General features: G+C 47.6%; 1 protein-coding gene across 3 annotated transcripts in view; it reads left to right on the top strand.

Annotated features, from left to right (window-relative positions):
* Window positions 1-25,570, top strand: part of PARVB (parvin beta) — a 59,933-nt gene that overhangs the window by 20,360 nt on the left and 14,003 nt on the right. For 2 of the 3 annotated variants that reach the window (XM_068170737.1, XM_068170744.1), the window contains exons 2-8: window positions 2,427-2,516; window positions 6,092-6,162; window positions 10,657-10,759; window positions 13,294-13,434; window positions 14,844-14,959; window positions 20,622-20,680; window positions 24,235-24,254. In XM_068170737.1, coding sequence (XP_068026838.1) covers window positions 2,427-2,516; window positions 6,092-6,162; window positions 10,657-10,759; window positions 13,294-13,434; window positions 14,844-14,959; window positions 20,622-20,680; window positions 24,235-24,254 — 600 coding nt within the window. Of the gene's footprint in view, window positions 1-3; window positions 113-2,426; window positions 2,517-6,091; window positions 6,163-10,656; window positions 10,760-13,293; window positions 13,435-14,843; window positions 14,960-20,621; window positions 20,681-24,234; window positions 24,255-25,570 lie in introns of those variants that run through there. The other variant, XM_068170743.1, reaches the window with a different exon arrangement.

Here is a 25,570-nt window from a genome sequence, read left to right as displayed (position 1 = left end):
AGTTGCCGCTGCCCCTTCATCATGCAGACAGTGCCTGCAGTTCGCCTGTGAGCCGTGTGGGCTGCCGGGGCTGGGATGGCAGGGCTGCTGTGTAAGAGGCGCAAAAAAGGAGGTAGGAAACACTGTGTTTGTAGCAAGAATCTCTCTAAGCTGGTTGCCTAGGACCTGGTGTACAGGCTGTCTGTAAGCAGGGCTTTCCTTGGGCAGCTGCATTTCGGTTCTGCTGCCATAACCCTGCTTTGCTGGTAGCTGTAGCTCACGACGCTCTGCTCTGTGGTATCTGGCCCAGCCCCGCTGGATCTGGAGGCAAATTGTAAGGGTTTATATGTGGCTCTTCATGCTGTGAGGCTTGGGGGCTTAATGCACAAATTGGTATTAATGCTTTCTTTCAGTTTAGCAGATTGCTCAAAACTAAGGTATTTGTGTTAGGAAGAGTGGAGACCATTCCTAGCTTTAAAAAGAAAGGCAAGTGTCTCATCTTGATTCAGCTGTTGGTGATACAACTGCTTTAAGAGTATCCTGGCTTGAAATGTATGCATGAGTTTGCTTCCCTAGCACACACTGGAGGCAGGGCTATACATTCCCTGCCCAGAGAAGCTGGGTGGCTGTCTTCTGCATTTGCAGAGCCTTGAGAACAGCAATGCCTGAACCTCATTGAATGCTCGGAGTTTCCAGAGTCACAGCAGTGCTGTGAGAATGAAGAGAGAGCTGCACCTAGAAACAAGGCTGGCACATCTAAAAGAAGTTTGATTGAAGTTGAAGGTGAACATTTAGAGTGCTAGCAGGACTTTAAAAACCCAGTTTCCACATAACTCTTCTTGTCCCTTCTGGTGGCTGTATGCCTGTTGGCATCACAGGGTAGGAGCATTGTGTTCTGTTTGCAGCTGAGGATGCTGCTCTCTCCCTTTGTAGAGCATGCACAAAGCAAGCAAGCCATGCTTACTGCTGGCAGCCCCCCCTTTCCCCAGGCTTTGTGCCATGTTTTCTCTAACCAGCTGCTCCTAGTGTGCTTTGTCAACCATAAGGTCTCAAAGTATGAGCCTGGTGTCTGTTGCTTGGAGAACATAAGAATAGCAATTAACAAGTGAGGGTTTCAGTCGTGTTCAAGGTCATGCCAAGAAGAAGAATTGACTCATGTTTGGGGACTGCAGTCAAAAAAGTGTGGTAACTTGTTTGAAGTACCCCTTTCAGGTATCCATGAGAGAAGGAATGGGCATTATAGAGTATTATCCTTCCCTGTCCTCCCCTGGAGCAGCAGGATCTCTGTGTTTTCCCCTTCAATCAAGCAAGACAAAAGCCAATACCTGCTAGAGGGTTTTGTAACCTTTGCAGAGTGTGTGCAAACAGTGTGCCTGTGGTTTGATTTTTCCAGTGGGAAAGGGGAACAGGCACTGCTCTTGAAGGAAGTGCTTCTTGGGATACTGTGACTATTTATTAACTGTTCCTCCTTTTCTTGCCCCAGAAAAGTTTGTCCAGCAGACCTTCTTTGTTTGGAAGTCCTTGGTTTTCCCTGAGAAGACTATGGCACTTGGAGTGCTTCCAGAGGACACTGGAACACCACAAATGCTGCCAAAAGCCATCTTAGACCATGCCAGCACAGAACTGTCAGTGAATAGATGGGGCTGTTGTAGTGTCTTTGTTTCTGCTGTTTCAGATGCTCTTATTTCCATAGCCTGCCTTACAATAGATAATCAGTAGCTGAGTTTAGGAGGAGATGTGGCCTTGGAGAATGTTAAAGCATTATTACATTGCCACTGCTTTTCTCACTGTCAAGCTGTGTGAAGTTACTAAAGAGCTGTTCAGTACTTGACCTCAAGTTCAGTTCCTGTGGCAGGATATCAAGAAGCATTTTAATAGCCATTTTATTGCTGAAGGGTGCTTTCCCAAAGGAGAGCTCTAGGTTACAGACAAGAGCGTGAAATCACAAATGCCAGATTGGTGTTCTCCTCATCAGACTCTGTTCTCAGCTGTTGGCAATGCTAGAACTGAACACATTTTCATCTTTCTATGGTGTGGCTCCCTGTGACTCTCTGAGGCTTGCTTTAAGACCAGCAGCAGGTTGCAGCTCCTGGAGCTCTGCAGCTGGAAGAGGTGGTGGTGGTGCTACCCGAAAAGGAGCTTGTTTATGCAGTGTGCTGTCTGCTCTAGGTCTGGGCCATCCTGCACTCTGATGTTGCTCCTACCACAGAATTGTGGGGTCTTTTGGAAATGTTTTCAGCTAGTTGCTAGCCCAGTTTGATCAGAAGCTATACAAAGGTGTTACTTGGATTTTATTTTCCATTGTGGCTGCAGTTCTTACTCCATAAGCAGTGGGCCTCTTTTGACATGGACCTACCAGCTGTTTTCTCATTTTCTGAAAACAAACCCCTGCGTATCTGCAAACTTTGCATTGATTACAGTCTTTCTTTTTTTCCCTCCCTATTCAGTGAGTGACCTCCAAGAAGAGGGCAAAAATGCTATCAATGCACCAATGAACCCAAGCACTGTGGACATCCATCCAGAAGACACACTATTAGGTAAAGTATTTGTGCTACAGACTTCAACTAAGTGATTATTAATGAAGGTGGCCACTGTGACCCCCCATATCCTTTGCTTTACTGCTGATCATAGAGTGCTCAGTTGAAACTGAGAGAATTTGGCATGAGAATTGAGAACTGTTGCATGTCACACAGAGGGTACAAATCAGAAGGGACAAAAATGGCATTTAAAGAACGGCATCAACTATGCAGATACCTAAACCAGACAGGCTATGGGAAACTGACTTGTTCATGAATTGAGAGGGAGCTGGAGTTCATCTGTCATCATCCTAAAGGGAGATAGGAAGTTGAAGCTTTCAAAGAAATAGATAAAAAATACTGCTGAATCTATCCACAAAAGATTTACTTCAGTTCCATTAAGCCATTGGCCAAGTGCATCTCAGACATCCTTCTTTGACAGGGAAGTGTTGTCGTCTCTGTGTGTCGACAGTGTCATAGAATCAGTCAGGCTTGGAAGGGACCACAAGGATCAGCTAGTTCCAACCCCCCTGCCATGGGCAGGGACACCCCACACTAGATCAGCCTGGCCAGAGCCTCAGCCAGCCTGGGCTTAAACATCTCCAGGGACAGGGCCCCAACCACCTCCCTGGACAACCCATTCCAGGGCTTCACCACTCTCATGGGGAAGAACTTCCTCCTCACCTCCAGCCTGAATCTCCCCACCTCCAGCTTCATTCCATTCCCCCTAGTCCTATCACTGCCTGAGATCCTGAGCAGTCCCTCCCCAGCCTTCCTGTAGCCCCCTTCAGATACTGGAAGGCCACAATGAGGTCACCTCGGAGCCTTCTCTTCTCCAGACTGAACAGCCCCAACTCCTTCAGTCTGTCCTCACAGGAGAGGTGCTCCAGCCCTCTGATCATCCTTGTGGCCCTTCTCTGGACACCTTCCAGCACCTCCACATCCCTCTTGGAATAGGGGCTCCAGAACCGGAGGCAGTACTCCAGGTGGGGTCTCCCCAGAGCTGAGCACAGGCTGCTGGCCACACTTCTCCTGATGCAGCCCAGGCTCTGGTTGGCTTTGTGGGCTGCAAGTGCACACTGAGAGCTCCTGTTGAGCTTCTCCCCCAGCACCCCCAAGTCTCTCTCCTCAGGGCTGCTTTCCAGCCAGTCCCTGCCCAGCCTGGATTTGTGCCTGGGATTGCCTCGACCCAGCTGCAGGACCCTGCCCTTGGTCTTGCTGAACCTCCTGAGGTTGGCTTGTGCCCACCTCTCCAGCCTGTCCAGGTCCCTCTGGATGGCCTCCCTTCCCTCCAGCTGTCTGCTGCACCACACAGCTTGGTGTCATCAGCAAACTTGCTGAGGGTGCACTCAGTGCCACTGTCCATGTCACCCACAAAGATATTGAACAAGCCTGGTCCCAGGGCTGATCCCTGAGGGACTCTGCTTGTCATAGGGAAGTGAAGTGCAAAAGGGCCAAGTCACAGAAAGCCTGTGGCAGAAATCTGTGTTGTGGCTCCCATGGAACCCTTAGACTGCCTTTCCTCAATGCATGTACTACACTGCAGTGCTACAGCTTCACTGCCACAGGTTCAACTGCTACAAGTTCACCACTCACTGCAGTGCAGGTTTGGTGAAAAGTGGCTGAAAAGCTGCCCAGTAGAGAAAGACCTGGGGGTGCTGACTGACAGCCTGCATGGACTGAAATGGCCAAGAAGGCCAACAGCATCCTGGCCTGTATCCAGAGTAGTGTGAACAGCAGAACTAGGGAAGTGATCATGCCCCTGTACTCAGCACTGCTGAGGCACTACCTGGAGTACTGGGATGAGTTTTGGGGCACTCACTACAAGAAAGACCTTGAGGTGTGGGAACCTGGCCAGAGAAGGGCAATGAAGCTGGTGGAGGGGCTGGAGGACTTCTGAGGAGTGAGTGAGGGAACTGGGCTTGTTTCATCTGGAGAAGAGGAGGCTGGAAGGAGACCTTCTCACAGGAGTGTCCCCAGGTGATTGCTTCTGGGTACCACTAAAAGTATGTATGAGTTTAGAAGACGTAGGACCACTCCTGAAGGCCATCAGTGAGCCTTAAGCAGTGTTCTGTGGAGAGGTGTTTACAATCATGGGTCGAATCTTGTTCAGGGTTTCAGTTAGCAGCAGTTTGGGTGTGTAGTGGGTGTCACTTCCTTCTGACTAGATTGCCTGACTCATCCTAGGCAGTAATGAGGAAGTAAAGAGTTAAGAGCAGCACAGAAATTCATGTATTTGGTAGTTTGTGGACGTTTGTCAAGTGTGTTCAGACAGCAGAGTCTTGGGTTTTGTTGTGAAGATTGGGGAGCCTGGACAGCGCTGAACCCAAACGCCCAGAGGAAGTCTAAGACAAGCAGTTAGATGGTAGAGTCCTCCATGCAGTGTGGCAATAGCCTGACCAACAGTCACACCAAACCCCCTCCTTTGTTGTCATGCTGGAAAGAACTGAGAAATCAGTAGGAAAACAGGATTCTGTAGGGCCTGTCAAGATGCAACTGAGGAGAAATCCGTGGGGTTTAGTTGGAAGGAATTTCCTCAGGTAGCTGTTAGCTGCCACCCATCCTTGTGTGCCTGCTCTGTAGTAGCCAAGGTTTGCTCTCCAATGAAAGGAACAAATCTAACCAAGATCACAGCTACCACTTGGCTGCTAAAGGAGCTAAACTGAAGGGTACAGGGAGAGAGATAGGCTACCTGGAAGCAAGCACCAGTACTTGGAATGTGAGGCTTGCTCCAGCTGCTTCCTGAATCCCAGTGTCCATACCTATGGTAGCAGGTACACATGTGAGGGTGGTTCTCCCCAGGGCTGTCAGATTGTTAGTCTTACTGAGCTTAAGTTGGTTTGCTACCAACACTTCTGTAGCAAATCATCCCTTCTAAAGGTTAATCTTATTCATGCTTGTTGTGGTTGTCCTGCTGGCTGTTGACAAACACTCTCCATCTCTCTTCATCTCCTAGCAAAAGAGGAAATAGAAGACACTGCACCTGAGAGATCTAGTTTGTATTTTTCCCCCATGCACAAATACAGCTTGGAGTAGTTTTCATTCTCCAGCTTAACCAGAGCTTAAGGAATTAATGGACTCAGGGCTGCATGCATGGTCAAACTTCAGGGAGCCAGGGAGTGGAGGCACAAGCTGTCAGCCCGAGTCTCAGCAGCTGCGCTGAGCGTAGTGCCATCAGCTTGCTCTACTCCTGAAGATGGTGTAATGTGGGACAGATATTTTCAAACAGAAAGGAAATACAAATGGAGGAGAGGGAGAAAGGTAGTTTACTGCACTTCATGGCATGTTGATATTAACATGCCTCACAGGGTACAGAGGGCAGTGATTTTCCTGAGGTATTCTGCACATGGCAGGGTCTGAGCTGGGGATGGTCAGTGGAAACCATCTTCTTTTAGGGAAGTTAAGGTTCCATTGTCTTCCTCTGTGTGTCTAAATCTGACTGACACTTTGATCATCAGATAGTTCCTTGCTGATGACTCTACACTGTCATTTCTTGATCAGCTGACGGGCCGGTTCATGGTTAGGAATGGCTGCAGGATTTCAGCAGTGTGCATTTAAAGTGGATCTCACTAAAGTTTCCCATTTTACTTGGACAGAGGAGAATGAGGAACGCACTATGATTGATCCCAACTCAAAAGAGGACCCCAAGTTCAAGGAACTGATCAAGGTAGGAAACTGCTGTTACGTCCTTCAAACCTTTAACTAGTGAGATGGAGTCTACAAGAGAACTGCTGAGGAGTCATTTGTTACTGAAGTATGTGTGAAAACAAAGCTCAACAAGGTAAGGCTGGAAGCAACACTGAGAGAAGCAAGCAAATCCTAGAAGTCAGAGTTCTCTTGGTAGTTCTGGAGTAAAGTTCCATTGTTCATTTATAGTCTTGCTGAACAGAATGAAGAATCACATTATTCAGAGGCTGAGCCAAAGTGGACTGAGTTAGGGTTTGTTACAAACTAGCTAGGATGTGTTTCAGCCTCTAGAACTTCCTAACCAAAGGGCATTTGGGTTGGACATAGTCCATATTTTATACAGTGTGCCTCGCTAAACAGATGTCTGAGTTTTAGAACAGCAGTCTCTGGTTTTGTTTGTTGCAAAGACTGTGAGCCTGTGAGTTCTGGGCTCCTCAGTTTAGGAAGGAGGTTGACTTGCTGCACTGTGTCCAGAGAAGGGCAACAAAGTTGGTGAGGGGTTTGAACACAGCCCTGTGAGGAGAGGCTGAGGGAGCTGGGGTTGCTCAGCCTGGAGAAGAGGAGACTCAGGGGTGACCTTATTGCTCTCTACAACTACCTGAAGGGAGGTTGTAGACAGGCAGAGGTTGGTCTCTTCTCCCAGGCAGCCAGCACCAGAACAAGAGGACACAGTCTCAGGCTGTGCCAGGGGAGATTTAGGCTGGAGGTTAGGAGGAAGTTTTACACAGAGAGAGTGATTGCCCATTGGAATGGGCTGCCCGAGGAGGTGGTGGAGTCACCGTCACTGGAGGTGTTCAGGAGGAGGCTTGCTAGGGTGCTTGGTGCCATGGGTTAGTTGATTAGGTGGTGTTGGATGATAGGCTGGACATGATGATCTTGCAAACTGGACTGTGGTTTCTTTGCTGTTGGAGCAGCAGGATTAGCATGAGCAATTCAACTGAAGCAGAGTCGTTGCAGTGAAAAAACCAGAACCACTCTGTGGTGCAGGAAACTGGATCCTGAGATTGGAATTACTTTTAAATTGTGAATTTTGCTGTTGAATTTGATATGAGTTGGTGAGTCTTCCCTGGATGTCCTGTTGAGAGTGATTGCCCATTGGAATGGGCTGCCCGAGGAGGTGGTGGAGTCACCATCACTGGAGGTGTTCAGGAGGAGACTTGATGGGGTGCTTGGTGCCATGGGTTAGTTGATTAGGTGGTGCTGGATGATGGGTTGGATACGATGATCTTGAGGGTCTCTTCCAACCTGCTCTGTTCTGTTCTGTTCTATTCTATTCTATTCTATTCTATTCTATTCTATTCTATTCTATTCTATTCTATTCTATTCTATTCTATTCTATTCTATCAAGATTATATTTCCCAGTTTAGAAGTTTGGAAGCCTTCAGGGGGAAGGAAAACCGAGGCTAGAGCAGCACTCGAGAACACGAGTGAGTGCTTACTGTATGCTGCAGGATCAGACTTCAGCTCACTGCTTCAATTCACACTTGCATGAAGAGAGCAACTTAATGCCAGCTGCACTGGAGAGGCTGGTGCAGGGAAGAGCATGTAACTGGAGATTAATTCTTTGAGATCATCCTCAAAGGAAAGATGTGTCCTGTGGAGTGCCTACTTGAAAATGATGTCATTTAGAGAGTTGCTAATCGTTTGGATGCATCTCAGCAGTTGAGAGCTTTCACAGAGATTCAGCTAGGGAAATATTTATCACTCTGTTGGGGTGAATCTGTAAGGCTTGGAGCTGTGTTGGCAAAACCAGGGTTTGGTAGTGCCAAAAAATGAACAATTTATTCCTTGTTTTCTGTGGTTAATGACATTTTCCAAGAGCCCCAGGGATGGGTGAGAATTAGCTGTGGTAAGTGCTGTACAGAGCAGCCAGCAGAAGAGAGTGCTTGTTCCACAGAATTTCAACTGCAAGGTCTCCACTGACTGGTGAGTGAGGAGATTAATAGATGGAGGTTTTTTAGTTCAAAGTGGTGCTTTCTCTTCTCCCCTTAGAGAGGAATGTGTCAATAGCAGCAGCAGAGCCTTTTGCAATCTGGCAGTATGACTTAGTTTCACTCCTGCCAACCCAAATCTCTTTCAACACCAGTTAGACTTGCCAATGCCACCATTGATTTTGAGTGTTTCTGTTCTGTACTCACATGCAGTTGGGTAAGTGGTTCTCAGTGCAAAGCAGCAGCAGAGATACCTGATACTGACACTGATTTATCCTCTCTTTGTCTCCACAAAATGTTGTTTTAGTTTCTGCTAGCCTCACGCCATAGAAACTACAAGCACAGTGCATTGACCAGCCAGAGCTTGTGTGAGTGTTTGGAAGTGATTTTGACAGAGCCATTGTAACTCTGGAGATGCACTGGAGACACAGGTTGCATAGTGTTGTGGCAACACAGAGACACCCACAGGAAAAAAGCCCCACCAAGCCTAAAATGAGCCTAATTCCTCACTCTTGCTCAAGGGAAGACACAGTGCATCCTGTTGTCGAAGGCTGCTTAGGTTGGGTGCTGAAATAACCACTGTAAATCCTCCTGTACCTATGAAATTTGTCAGGAGCCAGAATGATGCCTGAAAGCATTGTTTGTTATCACCACCCATGGCATTCTAAAAACAGTTGGCCATAACATTAGGATGCATTCAATTCAGTTCCCTTTGCAGCCAGCAGCCTTTCTTCTGCTCACTTCATTTGCTCTGCTGTGTAATCAAGCACAGTTGGCTAGATGGCTGAGCAGCACCATCACTAAAGCTGAAAATTCAGGCAGGGAGTGAGAGATGAGTTTTATTTATATATATATGTAGAAATGAATAGAATAGAATAGAATAGTTGGATGAGACCTTCAAGATCATCGCATCCAACCCATCAACCAATCCAACCCACCTAATCAACTAACCCATGGCACCAAGCACCCCATCAAGTCTCCTCCTGAACACCTCCAATGATGGTGCCTCAAAAGCATCTGCTCCTGCTATCTGAAAGATATGGTTTTCTTTTTATTCCTTGCCCAGTGTTTGCCAAATGACAAGAGCAAAGCTAACTTAAAGTATGTGTTTGAATTTGCTGACTGTACCTTCGAGGGCATAGTGCTGCAATACCCCCTGTTCAATTAGGACCCCAGGTGCCACAGGGTAGCCAATATGGCACCCAGCTGGGCTGCTCAAGACAAAGTGCAACTGTCAGTTCATTTTCAGTGCAAACCATGAAGGTGTTGCAGGAGGGGCCCATGAAGCAGGGGGAGGAGATGGAGAAGCTGTATGACCCTCCTGCCTAACAAACGGTGCTAGATGGCTGTGAGAATGTGGAAGAAGTTGGCAGCATGTGTTAGAACAGTGGTGGTAGCTGTACCTGCACAGCAGAGGCCATATCATAGAGGGAATGGCCTGAGTGATGGATAAGATCCCTGCATTCCCAGCAGAGCAATGGGTCAGTAGTACTGGTGCAGAGCACATCCTTTGCCAGCTCTGCAGCCTGTCCAAGTCTCACTGATCAGAAGTGTCTGTAAAGAATCCACAACTTTATATTCCTTTTTTTCTAATTGTTGAGTTTTGGAGCAAGGCTTACTGCTTTGGGTCACTCTGATAGCTGGATTTGGCATGTCTGCAATGGGCAACACTCTTGCCTCTTGTGGAGACAAGCATTTAGCAGGATTTACTGTGGCTTCCCCTCACAGAATTGTATTGCTTTTGAGAAAGTAATTCAATTTTTCAAGTAACAAACTGGAGGAAAGCACTACTGCCAACTCCAGTGGGCAAGGCTGTTTCTTCCTGTAACTGCTTGGAAATTATTGTCTTTGGCACCTGGAAAACTTAACTCAGTTCCTTTTCTTTTTGAAAGGTTCTTTGTGTTCATTGCAGGTGATCGAGTGATTGCACTAGTTACAGTGGTCAGCATGTAGAGACTAATGGGTATGTGTAGAATGCTTATCTGGCCACCAAAATGTTAATGGCAGACTTCTGTATGCTGCAATAGCTTGAGATAAAATGCCTTGTCCTGTTGGCAATGGCAGAAATCTAGCCAGTGAGTCTGTTCAGCTTCTGTTAGTAGGAGCATTTCACTCTTTGAACCTCTTTTTTCTGGCACACCACTCACACCTCTTCAGGGTAGACAACGTGGTGGGAGCGTGGGCACACGTGTTGTCATCTTTTGGCAGGTCTGCTCTTCACATAAAACAGGTAAGACTTGAGCTTTGGGACCTGGAGAACACAGATATTGGCAAAGATTAATGTTGCAGAGCTGCTGCTGGCTACTTGCTTTAGAATTGTTGTGATAAGGAAACATTTTAATGAGGAAAAATGGAGGTAACTCTAACTGCAGTGCTGCAAGACCTGAACTAAAGACAGTAGAGCAAAAGCATGTCTTTGTTACTTCTCTGTAACTTGGCAATGCATAAATATAGTGACTCTTGCTCTGCTCTCTTCCTTATCACTGCCTTGATTGGGAGGATAAAGTATCAGCTGGTTTTAGACATTTGCCTTCTTTTTCCAGGTTCTAATTGACTGGATTAATGATGTGCTGGTGGAGGAAAGAATCATTGTCAAACAACTTGAAGAAGACCTTTATGATGGGCAGGTGCTGCAAAAGCTGCTAGGTGAGTTCATGCAAGAGAAGGCAGCCCCAGAGACTGGAAGGGGCCCAAAGCTGCAGACAGCAGCAGATCTGTGCAGTAAGCCACTCTCCCACTAAGGATGCAAATTGTTTCACCGATAGCTCCAGTGTCAGATTCTCCATCTGCTCTTCTCAGGCTGCCTGCTAAAAGGGGAGGAAATCTAGATGATTCCTACCTATCTGTTTCATGGACTAAGTATAGTCTAGACAGCTGAAATATGTGGCAGAAAAAAAAGATGAAGAAATTTATGTTTACAGCAGAAGCCTTTTGGTCAAAAATGTTGTCTGTGTTGGTTGCTTCTGAGAGCTTCTGGCCTGGGAGCTTTGTTCTAAAGCCCTGACAGAATTGTGTTTAGGGGAAAAAGAAAAGGAGAATGCACAGCAGCAGTCACATCCCCATAATGTGCACTTATGTGTGAGTGGTTCATTAAAGGATGCACTCAGTTAAGCAAATGACATTTTGCAGCCCCCTTACATCTTGGCAGTGTGTGTTCAGTGGAGAAAACCTTACGATGCTGCAGTGATTTATGGAGTGCTTTTAGCAAACAAAGAGACTTGAAGCTTCAAGTGGCTTTGTAAAGGCACAGTTTCTTGGGGGCAGAGAGTCAGGCTGCTCTCAGTTTACTTATGACATGTTTCCAAGAGTGAGCTGGGCTGTGGGATGTACATGTCAGAGCAGGGCTAGAGGACTTAGTGGTGCTAACTCCACTGATGCTGCTTACTGAGTTGCTTTTTCATGCCCTTTAAACAGCAGGTCTGCAGCATTTTGGTTACAGCAATTAACTTTGTGTGCAATTAAAACTCCTCAAAAATAGCTCAAGGAGTAAGAGAAGAGTGCTTTTACTGCTGCTTGGTTAAACTGCAGTGGGGACCCTCTAGGCATGGTGGGGAGCAGAGGTGTAGGATTCATTTTAGCTGGGCAGTATTTGAATGCAGCTGTATTTCATAGCAGATAGACACTTCTGCTTCAGCAGCTGGTGGTGCACTTCACAGCAGCTGTTTCTTGTGGGTATCACTGCTTCTTATGCTCCCTGTGGAGGCCATGCTTCCACCCTCAGACCTGCATGCATTTAGCAAGTGCTTAGTTACGAATCCAGCCAGCCAGCCAGCTGGCCTTAGGAAAGGTGGGCATGTGCACCCTGCAGCCTGAGACCTCAAATGGATTGACTTTTCCTCATTTTCTTCCTATTTGTCTCTGACTGGAGAGCAAAAGATTCTCCCCCAACCTAAATCTATCACAGCTCAGCCCCAGTCTGATGTTGTTCTTCAGTGGTGCCTTGGTTTCTTCAGCAAGAGCAAGACTTACTGTGCTGAATCCATCCATCTTCATGCTGTCTCTTCATGCCAGAGGCAAAGAATGTCATGCCTGTGGTGGTGTTCCTGATCACACTATCACAGTCTCACAGTATCACCAAGGTTGGAAGAGACCTCGAGGATCATCGAGTCCAACCTGTCAACACAGACCTCATGACTAGACCATGGCACCAAGTGCCACATCCAATCCCCTCTTGAACACCTCCAGGGATGGGGACTCCACCACCTCCCTGGGCAGCACATTCCAATGACCAATGACTCTCTCAGTGAAGAACTTTCTCCTCACCTCCAGCCTAAACTTCCCCTGGCACAGCTTGAGACTGTGTCCTCTTGTTCTGGTGCTGGCTGCCTGGGAGAATAGACAAACCCCTTCCTGGCTACAACCACCTTTCAGGTAGTTGTAGAGAGCAATGAGGTCTCCCCTGAGCCTCCTCTTCTCCAGGCTAAGCAGCCCCAGCTCCCTCAGCCTCTCCTCACAGGGCTGTGTTCCAAACCCCTCACCAACTTTGTTGCCCTTCTCTGGACACACTCCAGCAAGTCAACCTCCTTCCTAAACTGAGGGGCCCAGAACTGGACACAGGACTCAAGGTGTGGCCTTGCAGTGTATAGGGGCAGAATGACCTCCCTGCTCCTGCTGGCCATACTGTTCCTGATGCAGGCCAGGATGCCATTGGCCCTCTTGGCTGCCTGGGCACACTGCAGGCTCATGTTCAGCCTACCATCGACCAGCACCCCCAGGTCCCTCTCTGCCTGGCCACTCTCAGCCACTCTGACCCCAGCCTGTAGCACTGCCTGGGGTTGCTGTGGCCAATGTGCAGAACCTGGCAGAACTTGTTATAAGAATACTCCATTAAACCTGTGCAGTCCATTAAACCCTGTGGCTGTGTTGTGCCAATATGCAACAGTGAAAGACAATGGGAAGTACAATAAATATCAGCACTAAATTGATGCCTGTTACATATTGTGACTCTGGATTGCTAAGCACATTCTGCCAGACCTCATTAGTTTTCTCTCACAGGTTTTGGAATTGACACACTTGGATTAAAGGTTTGCTTTCAGCTATTTTGCATCCTAAGGAAAATTATTCTCTTGGAAAGTTTCTAGCAGAGTCCAGCTCTGCCCTGCTCTGTGCTCACTACTCCCATTCAAGCCTTTGTTCAGCCCAACACTGCCTGTTCTTTTTGTTCTTTTTCTCCAATACAGAAAAGCTGGCTGACCGTAAGCTGAATGTGGCAGAAGTGACCCAGTCTGAAATTGGGCAGAAACAGAAGTTGCAGACAGTCCTGGAAGCTGTCCATGATCTACTCCGACCCCACGGCTGGACGATCAAGTGGAATGTTGACTGTAAGGGCTCTGTTGTGCTGTCTGACTCAGCCTCCTGGGCAAGGAGGACATGGCAGTCAATAGGTTAAGCAGATGCTTTCTGTTGCAATGAGTTTTTTAACATCACAGAAAACATCTGGTTGGAAAGATCTGAAAGATCATCCAGTCCAACCTTTGACCTAGCACGGAAGGGTCAACACTAAACCATGTCCCTAAGTGCCAGGTCCACACGTTGCTTGAACACCTCCAGGGTCGGTGACACTGACACTGCCCTGGGCAGACCATTCCAATGTTTGAGAATCCTCTCTGGGAAGAAATATTTCCTAGCATCCAGCCTGAATCTCCCCTGGTGCAGCTTGAAAACATTTCCTCTGGTCCTATTGCTTGCCACCAAGGAGAAGAGGCTGCCCTCTCCATTCTCCAACCTCCCATCAGGGAGTTGTAGGGAGTAATGAGGTCTCCCTTCAGCCTTCTCCAGACTGAGCACCCCCAGCTTCCTCAGCCCCTCCTCACAGGCCATGTGCTCCAGGCCCTTCACCAGCCTCATTGCTCTTCTCTGGACACACTCCAGAACTTTGATGTCCTTCCTGTAGTGAGGGGCCCAGAACTGAACACAATGCTCAAGGTGTGGCCTCACCATTTCTGAGTCTCTGCTGTCCCTGCTGGCTCATGTTCAGTCAGCTATGAACCAGAACCCCCAGGTCCCTCTCCTGAGATGCAGCTTTCCAGCCACACATCCCCAGGTCTGTAGCTTACCATGGAGTTGTTGTGAGTCAGGTGGAGGACCTAGCACTTGGCCTTGTTAAACTTCATGCAATTAACCTTGGCCCATTGATCTAACCTGTCCAGGTCCTGCTGCAAATCCTCCCTACCCTCGAGCAGATCAGCACAGCCACCCAGCTTGGTGTCATTACTTATTTGTGTAGAGCATTACCACATCCACATATGGATTGTAACTGCTGTCTTCTTCTGTGGTCTTTAAGATCTACATGGCTGTGCAAGGGATAATTGAAGCTATTTGTTCCTTTAAGGATATGCTTTTATTAGGAAGTTTTGGTTCACTTTCTGAATTTGAATCCCCACAGATAGGAACAGGGTGTTAGCCAGTCAGTTCTGGAGGGTGATCTAATCCTTCAGACCAGCACAGTGAGCATAAAAGGATATTCTCCAGTTCAGTGGAAGGCAAGTGATTGAGTCTGCTTGTCTTCATAGGTTAGAGAGGGAGCCTAACTGCTTGGACTCTTAAGTTAGGCATGTCACTTAAGGAGAGGCTTGGTTCTAGTCTTTGCTGCCTGTAAAATTATATTGCAGGCCTTGGTGGTCACCAAAGGCATTTTTCATTGTCTTTCTGCTGCCTTTTCCCAGAGATGTCTGTTTAAGGTAGGGCCTCAGTAGTTTTTCAATTGCTTCATTTTCCTTCTTTCTTGCAGCAATCCATGGCAAAAATCTGATCTCCATTCTTCACCTTCTGGTAGCTCTGGCAATGCACTTCCGGGCTCCCATCCGACTGCCTGAACACGTGTCTGTGCAAGTGGTGGTTGTGCGGGTGAGTATGAGCTCAGCACAGTCGGTCTGCTGTTCTGGTTTTGCAGTCCTGGGCTGCTTCCATCCATTGCACTTCAGTCTCTTCTCATTTAGAAAACTCTTGTCCAAGCTGCTTCATTAATCCAAGCCCTAGGAATGCATTTATTGATGTGCCTCAGTGTGACTCCCAAGAACATCCTATCTGTAATATGTGTGGGACCACTGTCTGCTATTGCAGCATCCAGCTGAAAACGTGGTGGGATGTTGTGGAGGAGAGAGTTGTATCTCTGATCTCTTGAACTTTAGGAAACAGTATGTGCCATGCCTTTTTTTGCAGGGAAGACATTGAAACACAAGCAGCACAGGAAAGAGTGTCAGCACGTAGAGTCTCCCTAGTCGGGGGAGACTGTTACTGATGTTGTTTTTCTTCAGTGGCTGATTGTATAGACTTAGACATGTTGTTTTCCTTGGCATGCTGAGAGACTTCCATCATTTCTTTCACAGCATTGTGTTTTAGTTAGCTTTCCTTAGATATGGAGAAGATGTCTGACCTGAGGAACCTCCTGCCCTAGACACTGCTGTAGTTATTCCTTTCTGTGCTTGGTGCTGACCGCTTCCTTTCGCTCTGCAAAGACTGTTGGAGCAGATGTGCTCTTGTCTTCTATCTCTTCTTCTATCCCAGATGAAACCCTGTGGCAGTACAGTCTGTAGCATGCAAGCCCAGCTTTTCTCAGCAGCTGTTGAAACAGCAGCCAGAGCTCTTCCAGCCAGCACTGATCAGGCCGTGAGTGCTGTGGTGCTCAGTGCCATTGTTGCAAGGCAAGCTCAGCTGCTGGCAGCAGGTTGTGGAAGTGCTTTCTGTTTGTGTCATTTACTCTTAGAGCTGTCAGGCTGCAGTGGGTTTCTTTTAAAGAATGAAGAAGATGAAGTGATCTCAGGCTCTGTTTTGGCAGTGTGGATCTCTTCAGAAGATGAGATTGCATAGTGGTTGATAAAGCAAGCCTCATTATGTTTTACATTTAACTAATGGCATTTCCAGGCTCCCTGCCTGAATGCTCTGGAGGCACAGGGTATGATGTAAAGGAACAACTCTTGGCTCAGAGTAAATGGATGCATAATCTTTAAGAGGTGATTTTGAACTGCTTTTAGGCTTCTGTATTTGCTTCATTTAAATAATGATGGGTTAGGTATAAAGTAACATGAAGGGTGATAGGAGACTGCTTGGGTTTTGTTTAATTTCTTCTGAATGTCTTGGAAAGGTAAGGAGGAAAATGTAAACATAAGAGAGTCAACAGGCCTCTGACCCCCTGATGATAGAACTTTCCTCCTGTCCAGCACAGCAAAGTGGCTTCTGTAACTGGTAAATTGGGAAAAAACTTTAGGCAGAGAGATAAAGCCTCCCTTTCCTTGTGCTTATTTCAAGCTTCAGGACCCTTCACCTCTAGCAGAGATGGAAGGCTGTGAAGAAAATGTTTTCACATCTTTGCCTGATGAAGGGAGAGAGGAGATAGCTACTGACAGCATCTGGTTCACCAGAGTCACTGCATGTGGAGCTAGATAAGGCTGAGGTGAAGGCAGAATGAGGTATAGGCTGACAGAACCTAGGGAAAGAAAGGGAAAGGAAGAGCTCCTGTGTCCCCATTAATTTAAGCTTGAAAGGCTGTGAGACCTAAAGCCTGGAGTCCTGGACATGGTAATGGCAGTGTCTGTCTGTGAGCCTACCTCAGCTGGCCCCACACAACAGGTCTTAAGTCTGACCCTGCTGTCCCACTGCTAGAAGAAGCTTGAAGCCCTGAAGAGTTTGTTTAAATGGAAAGCAAGGCACAGAACAAACTGAGTAACGTTTCTGCTAGAACAACAACTTTTGCTTTGTAGTTTGGGAGTTGAAGTTTTGTAGTTCAGCATCCATAATCAATCCACAAATACAACTGGTGGTGTAACACAGATCCCTTGAAATGGACTTTGTTTAGCCTTTGTTGTACTAATGACACACAGAAGAGTGGTAATGACATTAATATTATTCCCAATAATTAAGAAGATCATTGTAACAATTATGATTTATTGCTGAATGATCTCTCCTTACAGATCCAAATGGTCACTAGGGTTTTGTCAGCCTAGACCACAGCTGCTCTGTGAGAGTTTGGATTTCAATGTCTCCCCCTGCTTGAATATGCATTTAAAGGAGGAGTTAATCAACAGTTCGTTAAGTGACTTCTTTGTAAGAGTCTACAACTACCTGAAGGGAGGTTGTAGCCAGGTGGGGCTTGGTCTCTTCTCCCAGGCAAGCAGCGACAGAACAAGAGGACACAGTCTCAAGCTGTGCCAGGGGAGGTTTAAGCTGGATGTTAGGAAGAAATTCTTTACAGAAAGAGAGATGGGCCATTGGAATGGGCTGCCTTGGGAGGTGGTGGAGTCCCCATCACTGGAGGTGTTTAAGAAGAGCCTGGATGAGGCACTTGGTGCCATGGTTTAGTTGATTAGATGGTGTTGGGTGATAGGTTGGACTTGATGATCTCAAAGGTCTTTTCCAACCTGGTTAATTCTATCTATCTCACAGGCATCCTTTGCAGAACTGGCCCCACAGCTAGAAAACCTTGCAAGATGCTGTGGAAGTATTGTGCAAGAAAACAGCCACACTGAAATTCTCAGAGCTAATGAAGCCTCACTTTCACTGCTGACTTAAGGTTATCATTATCAGCCTTGTTGAGCCATCCTCACGCTGTGCAGATGCATGTGGTGCTTCATGCCCAAAGGGCTGTGCTTACACTGTGAAAATAAGAAAAGTCATAGAATCACCAAGGTTGGAAGAGACCTCAAAGATCATCAAGTCCAACCTGTCACCACAGACCTCATGACTAGACCATGGCACCAAGTGCTGCGTCCAATCCCCTCTTGAACACCTCCAGGGATGGGGACTCCACCACCTCCCTGGGCAGCACACCCCAATGACCAATGACTCTCTCAGTGAAGAACTTTCTCCTCACCTCCAGCCTAAACTTCCCCTGGCACAGCCTGAGACTGTGTCCTCTTGTTCTGGTGCTGGTTGCCTGGGAGAAGAGACCAACCCCTTCCTGGCTACAACCTCCCTTCAGGTAGTTGTAGAGAGCAATGAGGTCTCCCCTGAGCCTCCTCTTCTCCAGGCTAAACAACCCCAGCTGCCTCAGCCTCTCCTCACAGGGCTGTGCTCAAGGCCTCTCCCCAGCCTTGTTGCCCTTTGCTCAAAACCCACAGGCATTTTAGAGAGGCCTTTCTAGGTGGGAGGAGGCTTTACTTCTCTGTCAGTATTGCTTAGAGCATCTACAGGACTCACCCAGCGTAGCTACTCCAGGTGCTAAGCTGAGAGTCCAAGATGATGCACAGTTTAATGCTGGTGTCACTCAGCATGTGCCTCTTGTTCCAGCTCTCCTCACTGAAGGCAGGGGAGAGAGAAACTTGGTGGTTTCAATGCATGGTCTCAGTGGGAACTGAAAGTCCTGGATATTTGGAATGTAAACTTGCAGGACAAAGCAATGCCCTGCCTGGGGAAACCAAACCGAGTGTGAACCAGCACAGCAGCTGTTTTTAGGGCTCACTATGCTGCTTATTCTTACAGGGCTCAGGAGCTGCCATCTTTTGCACTTAGCTTTCCTCATCCTAATGCTTTTTGTTGCAGCATGTACCACCTTGGTACTGCTGGGAGATCTGAGGTATTTTCACAGTAATTCCCTTGCAGTTTGAATTGCAGGCTGAAAGGTCAGAGGCACGACACAGTGAAGAGCAAACGTGTCTGGTGGCAGTGGCGTAAGGACTCAAAGTTTTATCCGGGAATGACATTTGCTTTTGGATAGCAAGGCCAGGGGATCTGAGCCTGCTGTGTGAGCAGCATGCTCAGCTGCTTGGAAGGGGCTTAGCAGAAATGCTGCTGTTTCCACTTCTTGGGAAGTCAGGCATTGGGAGATGTTATGCACTAGTCACCACTGACTGAGCTTTTGTTCAAGGTTCATAGGATCTTCTCCTTGGAGTACCTGATGCTTGGAAGGTCCATAACCTGTGTTAATTACAGTAGAGATGTGGTGGGGTGGAATAAAGACAACATTGCTTTGTATGCAAGAAAACTTTGCCCTGTCAGATGCTGCTTCATTTTTCCATCCATGCTGTCATCCTGGCTTGTTTCCCCAAACCTTCTGGTACTATTCCCATGGCTCCCTCATGGGAGCAGGAGGAGTTGTATGCATGGCAGGGAAGTGAGAGGCTGTGAAGACGTGGCCAGCTGGCAGCATCCAGCACAGGGCCCAGCTCAGGCATGGAGCTGTGAGAGCACAGCAGTGGGAGGCTGGCTCCTACTGTGCTGTCAGCCAGGTTCCCTGGGTGGTGGCTTGAGAAAGCAATGCTGCCTTCATTTGTTGAGTAGGGCAGGGGAAGGGCAGTTCTTCTTTGTACTGGTGTCTAGATTTCAGCTTTTATTTCCTGGATTGCTCCTGGGGAAGGATGTGTTTCACTTCAAATCTGTCCTCCCTAAGAAGTTCTTGTTTGGGGTTCAGCTGGTGAAAAATTAATGCAATGTCCTATGTGCATGGAGCTTGTGCCTGACAGGTGTGGTTTCCCTGCTTATCTGAGCTAGCAGCTTTATTAACCCTGCCATGAATCATTCTGACAGGTCTGAATCCTAGGTGGCTGCTGAGATTTGAGCCACTTGTGTCAGCTTTTTAAGCATAGATCAGGAAGCACAGAAATCCTCCCATTCAGTTACAAAGTTATATCCCATAGTTTGGGAAGGCACCCATAGAGATGGTAAGAAAGTTTTTGACTCAGGAGAAAACTCTTCCTGCCTCTGAGAGGCACATGCTATGTCTCCAAAACTGTAGAGAGGCTCAGGGACATTTGATCCTGCCAGTGTCAGGAGGCTGTGTCTTCAAAGCCCTGAGAAGGCTGTTATAAAGCTGTGTTCAGGCTGAATCTCACTGCATGCTATCTCTGTTTGGTAAGGGACTCCTTTTTCACGCAGAAAATGATCCCAAGCAGAGGAAATCTGTTAGCAGGAAAGCACTAGTTTTTGTGAACTCAGCAGTTGGGTGTTTTATGCTCCCTGCATTTCCTTGGTGGATGTCTTCCTCGGACTGGTGGCCTCCGTAGGTGCTAGGAGAGCTCCAGGAGAGCTGCCCTCATGCCAACAAAGCTTTGCTGGCACACCAGAGCCCTGGTCTGGGGCAGCCATTCGTGTTAGTTCAGCTCCAGATCTCTCCAGAGAGACCAGCTGCCAATTGTGTAAAACTGTTGGTTGACACCAGGAGATGAATGGGTGCCCTTGGGGAATTTAAGCTGGGGATGACAAACTCTCTCTGATTTGGCTTCCAGTGTGATGTTGGCTCTGGTCTGAGGAGCAGAATTGTTAGTGGGTTTGTTGGCTACAAATCTCCCTCTCTCTCTCTCTCTCTCTCTATATATATATATATATATCTACACACACACACACACATCTCCATATTACAAACATCCACTTGGCTGTCAGCCTGATAAATGCCACTGTGATGGGAGGGAGCCCTCCTGTGTCGGCTGCTTCACCTCTAGCTCTACAAAACTCTGTGAGCAAGCTTTATCCAGTTTTCTCCTCTGGGATTCTGAGAGATGCTGAATGCTAGAGAGCCCCTAATGAGCTTCTCCTTTACCACTGCCTTCTCAGTTTCTAACTCCACCTTCCTTTGCAGAAACGCGAAGGCCTCCTTCAGACCACTCACATTACGGAGGAGCTGACGACTACAACAGAGTAAGCACAGAACAATTCAGCTTGGGAATATGTCTGTGTGCATGATGTGAGACAACTTACAAAGGGGAGAGACTGTAATCTTCCCCCAGCCCCTGCTAAATTTAACAGAAACCCTGAATGTGGCAGTTAATAGACACACATAGAAATACCTTGATCTCTGCAAATGTGTTGTGAGAGAGAAAATCGTGGTCTTGAGGGTCTGGAGTTACAGAAGCTTTCAGCTCTTCATTGGAAGTGATCTTTGTGGGCCTTTGTGGTTCTTTTTTTGGTCCCTTTCATTCTGGAGGGGAAACTAATTTCTGCCTAGTGCTGTTGCCTGTCAAGTGAAGGCACAATGTAGGTATTTGGGGGGAAGAAGCTGTCAGCCAAGCTGTCAGCCCACGGCTTGGACAGAAGCACACTGCGATGGGTTAGGAACTGGCTGGAGGCTGAGCCCAGAGAGTGGTGGTGAATGGTGCCACAGCCAGCTGGCAGCCAGGCACCAGTGGTGTGCCCCAGGGATCAGTGCTGGGCCCTGTGCTCTTTAACATCTTCACTGATGATCTGGATGAGGGCATTGAGTCCATCATCAGTGAATTTGCTGATGACACCAAGCTGGGGGCAGGAGTTGATCTGCTGGAGGGTAGAGAGGCTCTGCAGAGGGACCTCAACAGGCTGGACAGATGAACATGAGCCTGCAGTGTGCCCAGGCAGTCAAGAGGGCCAATGGCATCCTGGCCTGCATCAGGAACAGTGTGGCCAGCAGGAGCAGGGAGGTCATTCTGCCCCTGTACACTGCACTGGTTAGGCCACACCTCGAGTCCTGTGTCCAGTTCTGGGCCCCTCAGTTTAGGAAGGAGGTTGACTTGCTGGAACGAGTCCAGAGAAGGGCAACAAAATTGGTGAGGGGCTTGGAACACAGCCCTGTGAGGAGAGACTGAGGGAGCTGGGGTTGCTTAGCCTGGAGAGGAGGAGACTCAGGGGAGACCTCATTGCTCTCTACAACTCCCTGAAGGGAGGTTGTAGACAGGCAGAGGTTGGTCTCTTCTCCCAGGCAACCAGCACCTGAACAAGAGGACACAGCCTCAGGCTGCGCCAGGGGAGGTTTAGGCTGGAGGTTAGGAGGAAGTTCTGTACAGAGAGAGTGATTGCCCATTGGAATGGGCTGCCTGGGGAGGTGGTGGAGTCACCATCCCTGGAGGTGTTCAGGAGGAGACTTGATGGGGTGCTTGGTGCCATGGGTTAGTTGATTAGGTGGTGTTGGATGATAGGTTGGACACGATGATCTTGAAGGTCTCTTCCAACCTGGTCTGGTCTGGTCTGGTCTGGTCTATTCTATTCTATTCTATTCCATGAAACATGGAGCTTTGAAATACTTTTCCTTGTTAAAATTGCCAGGAGAGATTATCACTTGTCTTTTGTAGTACCTCAGGACTAGAGCTCAGCACAAACAAATGAATGAACCTCTTCCCTCTCTGGGTTTTGTAACAGATCACTCTGCTGTATGTGTTTGCAAGCCTTTTTCTAATGAGAAGGCTAGACATGCACTTTGGCTGCAAATAAAAGCTGAGATTTTCCTTTGCAACTCATCTACAAGGGGCTTACACGAGCCCTCCTCCAGTTCATCAGTGTATTGGCTCCCTGTAACGTTGGCCCAGCTTTTCGTGCCTCTGAAGATAAATGAAGCACCATGTGGCTAGCTCAGTGGGGGAGATCTTTCAGATGGAAACGCTCACAAATGAGATCACAACATCTCTGCACAGACATTAAAGATCTCCTAGTGGGTTTGGTAGGATGAGAGCTCTGCCTGAGGTTTGTGGGCCAAAATTCCTCCCCTCACTCCTCTGCTCTTGCACTATGCCTGTCCTCTCCTTCACATGTGGTTTGTGAGATGTGATCTGTGGAGTGGGGTTTAGAGATTTGTTAGCAAGAGCCATATTTCCAGATCTGCATGTGTGTTCAGACACATACTTCATTAAATCATTTAATACTACACAGTATTAAGAAATTCACTGTTTAATGTTTGTGTAGCTACAGAAAATGCTCAGCAGAGTTCAACATTCATTGAATATTGTCAGATGCCTCTGTGCAAAGCAGAGCCTGACTCTCAGCTGATCAGCATCTGTGTATGTCTGGTGATGCCACTAGCTGTGTGTCTAATTCATTTGTGGCAGTTTTATGTACATAATATCCAGATATGATGTGTGTTTTCTTTCTTGAGAGAAAACAGATTACATTGAGGCAGACAGATAGACAGATAGGTAGATGGATGGATGGATAGATAGATAGATGTCCTTGCTGAGCTGTGTAGTATCTGATGGGACCTGTACTGTCTAATAGTTTTACCAATGCTATAGACAGTGGGATCAAGGGCACCATCATTCAGTTAGCAGATGACACCAAGCTGAGTGGTGCTGTGGATACACCAGAGGGACAGGATATCATCCAGAGGAACCTGGACAAGGTGGAGAAGTGGAGCCAGGTGTACCTCATGAGGTTCAAGAAAAGCAAGAGCAAGGTTCTGCAACTGGGGCAGAACAATGCTCACTATCAATACAGACTGAGGGATGAGGTGATAGAACACAGCCCTGTGGAAAGGGACTTGGGGGTGCTGATGGATGAGAAGCTGGACATGAGCAGACAGTGTGAGCTTGCAGCCCAGAAGGCAAATCACATCCTAGGCTGCATGAAAAGATGTGCTGCCCAGCAGATCTGGAGAGGTGATTCTGCACTCTGCTCTGGTGAGACCTCACTTGGAGTATTGTGTCCAGCTCTGGAGCCCTCAGTATAGGAAGGACATGGACATAGAGAGGGTCCAGAGGAAGGCCACAAAAATGATCAGGGGATTGGAGCACCTCTGCTACAAAGACAGGCCGAGGGAACTGGGATTGTTCAGCCTGGAGAAGAGGAGTCTCCAGGGAGACCTAATAGCAGCCTTCCAGTACCTGAAGGGGCTTACAAGAAGGGTGGAGAGAGTCTGCTTACAAAGGCTTGCAGTGACAGGATGAGGGGCAGTGGCTTACAAACTAGAGAAGAGTAGGTTTAGATTGGATGTTAGGAACAAGTTCTTTACAATGAGGGTAGTGGAACACTGGAACAGGTTGCCCAGGGAGGTGGTTGAGGCTCCATCCCTGAAGATATTCAAGGTGAGGCTCAACAGGGCTCTGGGCAACCTGATCTAGTTGAGGATGCTCCTGCTTACTGCAGAGGGGGTTGGACTGGATGACCTTTGGAGGTCCCTTCCAACCCAGACCACTCTCTGACTATGTGTGTAAACTGTACATAGAAGTGCATTTGTTCATTCACCCTTCATCATTAAAATAGTTATGGGTAAGACATCATACTTATGTGTACAATGTAAGTACAAACCCATTCATTTCTAATGTATCTCCCTGACATCACTGGTGGTCTGCTGGGGACACTCTGCAGCATGCTGGGTCTGATCTATCAGCTCAGGCCCCTGACCTGGTGGGAGTGGTTAGCCCTCAGCGTCTTGTAGGACAAGGCCTGGGGAGCTCAGGGTCTTGCCATTGCTCATGAACTAATGCAATGTTTTTGCATCTTCTCCCTTGCAGGATGATGATGGGAAGATTTGGTAAGTAAAGCAGCTGTCTGTGAAACTTCTTGTTGTGCCAGGCAAAGGCATCTGGTCTGGTTTCCATCAGCTGATGAAGACAATGGATTGAGCACTTCTGTGAGGGTGGGATGCATTGCAGGGGCAGATTTTGCTACTCCACAGAGCTGTGGAGCATAATGAGTGGAACCAGCTCCTCCTTCTGCTCTGTGGACTGCTTGCCATTGATTTGTTTTAATTACCATGTAAAGAATAGCAAAAAACCCAACACAGGGCAGTATTTCCTAGTGCTGTTGTTAGTGGCTTTTAAGTAAAAACCTCTGTAAGCCCCAGCCACAAGAATAACACCTGCTTTGTACCGTGACCGTTTAGCTTCTGTGGAAGCGCATCCATGGCAATTCCTGGAGTTAATGTCTATGGTACGAGACCTGAGAAAGCTCTGCCTATCTGCCCACTTTCCAGCACCAGTCAACCCTCTCTAATTCTTCAGCATGAAGTATCTTGTCTCTTCTGTGCTGACTAGATTTTGGATCTTGTCAATCACAGGTCTTCTAAAGAAAGATTTGTTGCAGCTGAGAGACTTCTCTCTTTGCGTTCAGTTTTGTTAGTGACACGAAGTCGCTTCTCACCAAAGAGGTGTGGGGTCCTGTAAGGGACTGTCTGTGATGAAGAACAAGCCATTTGGCTTCTGGGATCCCCAGTTAAAATGTGTGCACCCTAACATCTCTCCTTTTGCAGAGCATCTATATTAGTGATTAATGATACTTGGAGAAGAAGGTGCTGAGTAACATCAGATACCAAAGACATTTGGACAGTAAATGTGCTTTGCCTATTGAACTATAAAAATATGTTCTGTGAGTGAAAAGAATTCAAACCTGGAAAACCTGCCAGATTCCAGCACTTTCTATGGCCTTTGTTTTTAAACCAGCTCATTATTTAAGTTAGGATTTATGTTTCATTTCCATTTTTCCTCCACCTGCCTGTGTTTCATAGTTTCATAGTTTCAGTCAGGCTTGGAAGGGACCACAAGGATCATCCAGTTCCAACCCCCCTGCCATGGGCAGGGACACCCCACACTAGATCAGCCTGGCCACAGCCTCAGCCAGCCTGGGCTTAAACACCCCCAGGGACGGGGCCTCAACCACCTCCCTGGACAACCCATTCCAGGGCTTCACCACTCTCATGGGGAAGAACTTCCTCCTCACCTCCAGCCTCAATCTCCCCACCTCCAGCTTCATTCCATTCCCCCTAGTCCTATCACTGCCTGAGATCCTGAGCAGTCCCTCCCCAGCCTTCCTGTAGCCCCCTTCAGATCCTGGAAGGCCACAATTAGGTCA

This window comes from Melanerpes formicivorus, unplaced genomic scaffold, assembly GCF_026170545.1.
Source record: "Melanerpes formicivorus ecotype bairdi unplaced genomic scaffold, bMelFor1.0.p_v2 SCAF_3, whole genome shotgun sequence".
Classification (NCBI taxonomy): Eukaryota; Metazoa; Chordata; class Aves; order Piciformes; family Picidae; genus Melanerpes; species Melanerpes formicivorus.
Note: the sequence above shows the minus strand (reverse complement) of the source record. Positions and strands in the feature narration are given on the sequence as shown.